The sequence below is a fragment of the Gallinula chloropus genome, assembly GCF_964237585.1.
Source record: "Gallinula chloropus genome assembly, chromosome: 10".
In the NCBI taxonomy this organism is placed as follows: Eukaryota; Metazoa; Chordata; class Aves; order Gruiformes; family Rallidae; genus Gallinula; species Gallinula chloropus.
This window is the reverse complement of record NC_140095.1, coordinates 18,283,683-18,288,944: the sequence shown is the minus strand read 5'-3', so window position 1 is coordinate 18,288,944 and position 5,262 is coordinate 18,283,683. Positions and strand designations below refer to the sequence as shown.

Genomic DNA, 5,262 nt, shown 5'->3' with positions numbered 1-5,262 from the left:
ATGGCGGCGGCCGCCAGCGTCCCGGTGCGGGTTTGTCACCAGGAGATCGTCAAGTTCGACCTGGAGATCAAGGCGGCCGTGCAGGTACCGCCACCCATCTCCGCGGCGGGGCCCCTTTGACAGGGCTGCGGGGCGGCTGCCGCCTTGCGCGGGGAGCCTGGGCCGGGCGATGGTGGCCGCGCTGACCTGGCCGTTGTCTTCCAGGATATCCGGGACTGCCCGGGGCCGCTCAGCGCTCTCACGGAGCTCAACGCCGCCGTGAAGGAGAAGTTCCGCCACCTGCGCGGCCGCATCCAGGTGAGTCGCCCGGCTGGGGCCCACACACCTGTGGCCGGCCTTTGCCGCAGGCCCGCCGGGAGCGGCTCGCTCGGGGACAGCGGGCAGGCCCGGCCGTGCGGCCCTTGGTTCGTCGCGCCTCCTCCCGCTGCGGACTCGCTGCTGGCCGCGGCTTTGGCGCTCGCCGTGCGGGCGGCAGCACCGGCTGATCAGGTTCCTCTGTTTCTGGTTGCCGTCCAAGGAGCTCGAACAGATGGCGAAGGAGCAAGATAAGGAGTCGGAGAAACAGTCCTTGCTGCGGGAGGTGGAAAACCACAAGAAACAAATGCTGAGGTGAGTCGGGTGGCCGGTGTAACCAGGGGTCATCCAACAGCATCTTTCAGATCCTGTTCTGCAAGTGCAGTTGGGGTTTTGCTGAAGACCAAGAGAGGATCAGGGCAGAAAGAGTAGAACCCCCTTCTCCTGCTCATGTTCTTCTTCCCTAGCCAGGGTCTGACCCTTTGAGTATGTGAGCACACAGCCTGAGAGCATCGTTTGGCAGCTGGCAGGGTGTGCTTCTTCCCATGCTCCCTACATGATGCACTTAGGAGAAATGAGGGGATGTGTATTGTTACTGTATGGGGTAATACAGAGAAAGTCCACGTGCGTGTCTCAGTTACAGGGCTTACTGCTTTGTGAAAGCTGTTTTGTTTTGCAGGGTGTTACCGTCATGTTACAAGCCTGTACTCTTGTGATTTCAGCAATCAGGCAGCGTGGAGAAAGGCCAATCTGGCATGTAAAATTGCTATTGACAACTCTGAGAAAGATCAGCTGCTCCAAGGAAGAGACTCCCTAAGACAAAGGTATTAGACCATCCCACCTGATTTGAGGTTTGCAGAGTGCATGCGTTGTTCACCAGTTGTAAATGGAAGTGACATGTGGGTTTGAGATTCTTAATTGTATCTGGAACATAGCTATTCTTTTATGAGTGCATTTAACTTCTGTGGCAGTTTAAACTGTTAAGGATTGTGACAATTTCGTGTTTTCTTGGCATTGGCAAGTCTGAGCAGAGAAAGAGGTGAGATACAGCCTTCACAGTTTTTCTGACCATCCTTTACAAATCAGGGTCATAAACAAGTAATGGATCACTGCACAAGCTGTTTTCACGTGCAGAACAGGTTGTAAGGTCGTATAGTGTCTGTATGGAAAAGTTGGTTTATTCAGTTATCGTGAAGCAACAAATGGAATGCCCAGGATAGTTCATGTCTGTGTCTGTGCCACTGTGTCTGTGCCATCTCATGAAGGTGTGCAGTCATGGCTGAATAACTGGTGAAATCTGGGCCCCGTGAGATTCTGAGCCTGACTTTAGTATGTTGTGATTATTTTTTTAAACTGTCTAGTGAAGGTAATGTGAGTTTCTCATGCAGTAGAAGCTGATGGTATCTCTTATACATTGGCAGGGATGTTTGGTACCAAACATGGGTCCCAGCTCCCTGCCAGCGCTGTTTTCCTGCAGCACCCAGATGTAACTTTGTCCCTTCCTGCTTTCTTTTTCCTCTCTCCTTTTCAGGAAGACCACAAAAGAAAGCCTGGCAGAGAGTGCAAGTAACATCACAGAGAGCCTGATGGGCATTAGCAGGATGATGTCACAGCAAGTGCAGCAGAGTGAGGAGACTGTGCAAACCCTAGGTACAGCCCTTAGTCCAGTGCTTGGGTATGGGTTGGGTGATGAATCAGTTTGTTCGGATGGATGGGGGGAGGCAAACTGACAGTGGCTTGGAGCACAGGAGGAACCTGCTTTGCTGTAGAAGAACATGCTGTGGTGACAACTAAAGGACTGTCCAGCAGATCCTGTAACAGTTGGACATAAAGAGAAAATAGCCTGTGTTGTGTGGAGCTAGAGTTTCTGTTTCACAATTATGAGTAAACAAGGGAAAGGGAGCGGGATGAGGAGCTCTTGGTTTGGCTTCACGTAGAAGTAATTGTAACAGCAGTGTGAGCTCAGGCGGTGCTGAGAGCGTTTGGTGTGTCTCCACACTGCTGTCCTGCCATGCATTTGGAAAAAGCACAGCAGTACAAAGCGTGGGTAGGAGTCCATGCCCAGAGGAAATCCAGTACGGCTGGAAGGCTGTTGTCGCCCAGTCTGCAGCTGGGGTGACTAAGAGACGAGATCAAGTGACGTGAACCCAAGGTCACCTGCTCTGTCAGCAGTGCATCAGGGACTGTGAAACCGAGATTTCACCCAGTTCCTTGGCTTAGACTCCTAGGACTATAAATCAAGCGACCTGTCAGAACATGATTCATGAAGCATTTAGAAGTCTGTGTTGCCTGGGCCTCTTACTAGCTGTGCTTTTGGGCAGGGGAGAGAAGGGTTTGAAGGCACCGATAAATAATGCTTTTGCCCTCCTTGTTTTCTGCCCCCATCTGGGGATGGCAGCTGGACGCAGTTTGTTCGTGCAAACGTCGCGTGTTTCTTCTCCCACTAAACAGACAGTTTGGCAGACACTTTTTCACCCTGCTTCTGACTGAACAGCACTCTGAGTTCATCAAGGGAAAGACTATTAAAGGTCATTTACAAAACCCAGCTGCAAAGTCTGAATCAGGAGTTAGAATTTCCTTTTTTCTGAGCACATCCTTTCCTGGTGTGCAGTGAATACAGGGGAGCTCTGCTTCGTCATTAGTGGTGGGAAACAAGTTCTCTGTTTTCACTTGGATCAGAATGCCCCTTCAAGATAGGATGTAGTGGTTTGCAAAGCACAATAGACAGGTTTATTGTTTTTGTGAACGACACAACATCCTTGGAGTCTGATCTTTAATTAATCACTTCAGTATAGAATGATATACCAGCATTCACTGTCATACAGGGTATGTGTTGTGTAATATAAGAATAAGGGGACTCTGGGCTTTTGCTTTAATTTAATAATTTGAAAGGAGGAAGGCTGAGAAGTTCGGGGCATTTATTTACTTGTTTTTTTTACAGGAGAAAATGTTCCATTTCATGGTTTTGACAGATTCCCAAATTCTGTCCTTAGTTCAGACTGATCAAGATACTTTTCCTCCAGCTGATTTTCTCTTTTTAAGTAGGAAAAAAAAAAGTGTGTCAAAAAAACTATTGAAATTGTTTGAGCTGAAGAATTAAGCAGCATGCAGTAGTAGGAGACACTTCTGCAACACCATCTGAATCGCATGGATCTACTGCTCTGGCTTGGGGAAACAGTTTCAGCTGTGCAGTTAATGTATTCAAGTATTGACCTGCCCTGCTGCTGATGGTGATGGTGGTTGCTCTTTCTTAATTTAGTGGTTCTAGCACCATTCTTATTTCACTCTGCTGCCAGCAAGCTCCCAACTAGCACTGGCTTTATTCATAAAAATGATGAACCAGATTCAATCTGGTAACCTATAAATTAAAAATCCAGGAACAGGACATAGTGCCTTTAGACCGTTTGGTGCTCTTGTTTTGATTTGGGTTGTTCCTTGGTACATCAGGACTACAGAGTTCTGAAAGCTTCTGCGAGAACATGGTCTGCATTTGTCTCACCTAGAAGTTACATGTCACAAATATAACGGTTGGACTTCATCTTAAACGCCCTTTCTAACCAAAACAATTGTGTGGTTCCATGTATTGCATGCTTATGGCCTTTGACATGTATTCTCAAAGCACAACCAGATGATTTCTTTTTTTTCTTTCCCCTTAATTTCAGCCAATTCTTCACGAACCATCCTGGAAGCAAACGAGGAGTTTAAATCCATGTCTGGGACAATTCAGTTGGGGCGAAAGCTGATAACCAAGTACAATCGCAGGGAGCTGACGGACAAGCTGCTCATCTTCCTCGCCCTTGCCTTATTCCTGGCCACAGTGCTCTATATTTTGAAAAAAAGACTCTTTCCATTTTTGTAACATTCCAGAGGTTAACTGAACTCTTACAAAAGATCAGAAGGAGATGGCATGGTAACGGTAGGGCATTTGAATAATATAATAAAGGGGTATTGCAATAGCTGAAAGAGCGTTAGAGCAGGCATGACTTTATGCTGTCCCCATAGAGCATGCAGCCTGCCTAAGAGCTTAAATGAGCATGAATCGGGAAGGAAGAGATCAATGAAGGTATGGAAAGAAGATATAGCAATTTGCCTGGAGGTTTGGGGAACCAGACAAACATCTGAGGAACTAGGCACTCAAAGGTGCTGGTCTTAAGTTCAGCCTCTTCGGTTTTGCCTTGTTCTTGGCCTGGACTGGAAGCTGCTTTGCCATCTCTGTGTGAGGTGCTGAGAGTAAGAGGAAGGATGGGGGAGAGAAACTCAAATACATTCCGTTAATAAACTATTTATTGTATCCATGTAAACAGAGTTTTGTTTAAAAACAAAAGTCTAATGGATTGAAAGAGCCTGAATAGCTTCCGGTGCAAAAATTCTGCTTAATACTTAATGGCAGTGCTTGCTTATGGATTGGTTTTTAATAGAGGCATAGCACGTGTGCAGTCTGGCTCCGTTCCTCTGGCCATGGGAAGGCTCTGACCAAAGCAAAAACCAGAGCCCCATTTGCTACTATTAATTTGCACAAGCTATTTGAGAAGCAGATTGCCAGTCTAGTTAAATCAAAAGCCTTTTCATCCTTTTCTTTATAAAGTTCCACTTAATACTTTATATTTGCAAAATGCTGTCCAGTTGTGTGTTCAAAAAGTTTTTCCTTTCTCACATAGTTGATCATTTCTCAGTAAAACATTTTACAATTACCTTCCCCCTCTCTTGTGCTTTAGTAATAGGAGCTTATTTACTTCAGTAACATAGATCCCAACCTGCCCCACTCCTTGTAGCACCTTGAAGTAACAACTGCACTGTTCTTACAACCTTCCCCTCTGGAAATTGCTTTGTTGTTTGTTCATAGCAGGCTGGTAAGGGTGATGTTGTGTTTAGGAGATTCTCCCAGCATGGTTAAGTGCTGCCTTGTTTAAAAGGCGTAGGTCTGCATCTGTCCTAAGAACTGCAGCATCCAGTAAAGTGCAGTATACA

At 46.8% G+C, this 5,262-nt stretch overlaps 1 protein-coding gene across 1 annotated transcript; it reads left to right on the top strand.

The window, feature by feature from the left end:
- BNIP1 (BCL2 interacting protein 1) lies at positions 1 to 4,960 on the top strand (the record flags this gene model as incomplete). The annotated part of the gene is made up of 6 exons (XM_084268727.1): positions 1 to 84; positions 205 to 297; positions 518 to 609; positions 1,017 to 1,118; positions 1,826 to 1,944; positions 3,957 to 4,960. The coding sequence occupies 6 exons, from the start codon at positions 1 to 3 to the stop codon at positions 4,151 to 4,153; spliced, it is 687 nt and encodes a 228-aa protein (XP_084124853.1). The 3' UTR covers positions 4,154 to 4,960.
- Between the last annotated feature and the right edge of the window lie 302 nt (positions 4,961 to 5,262).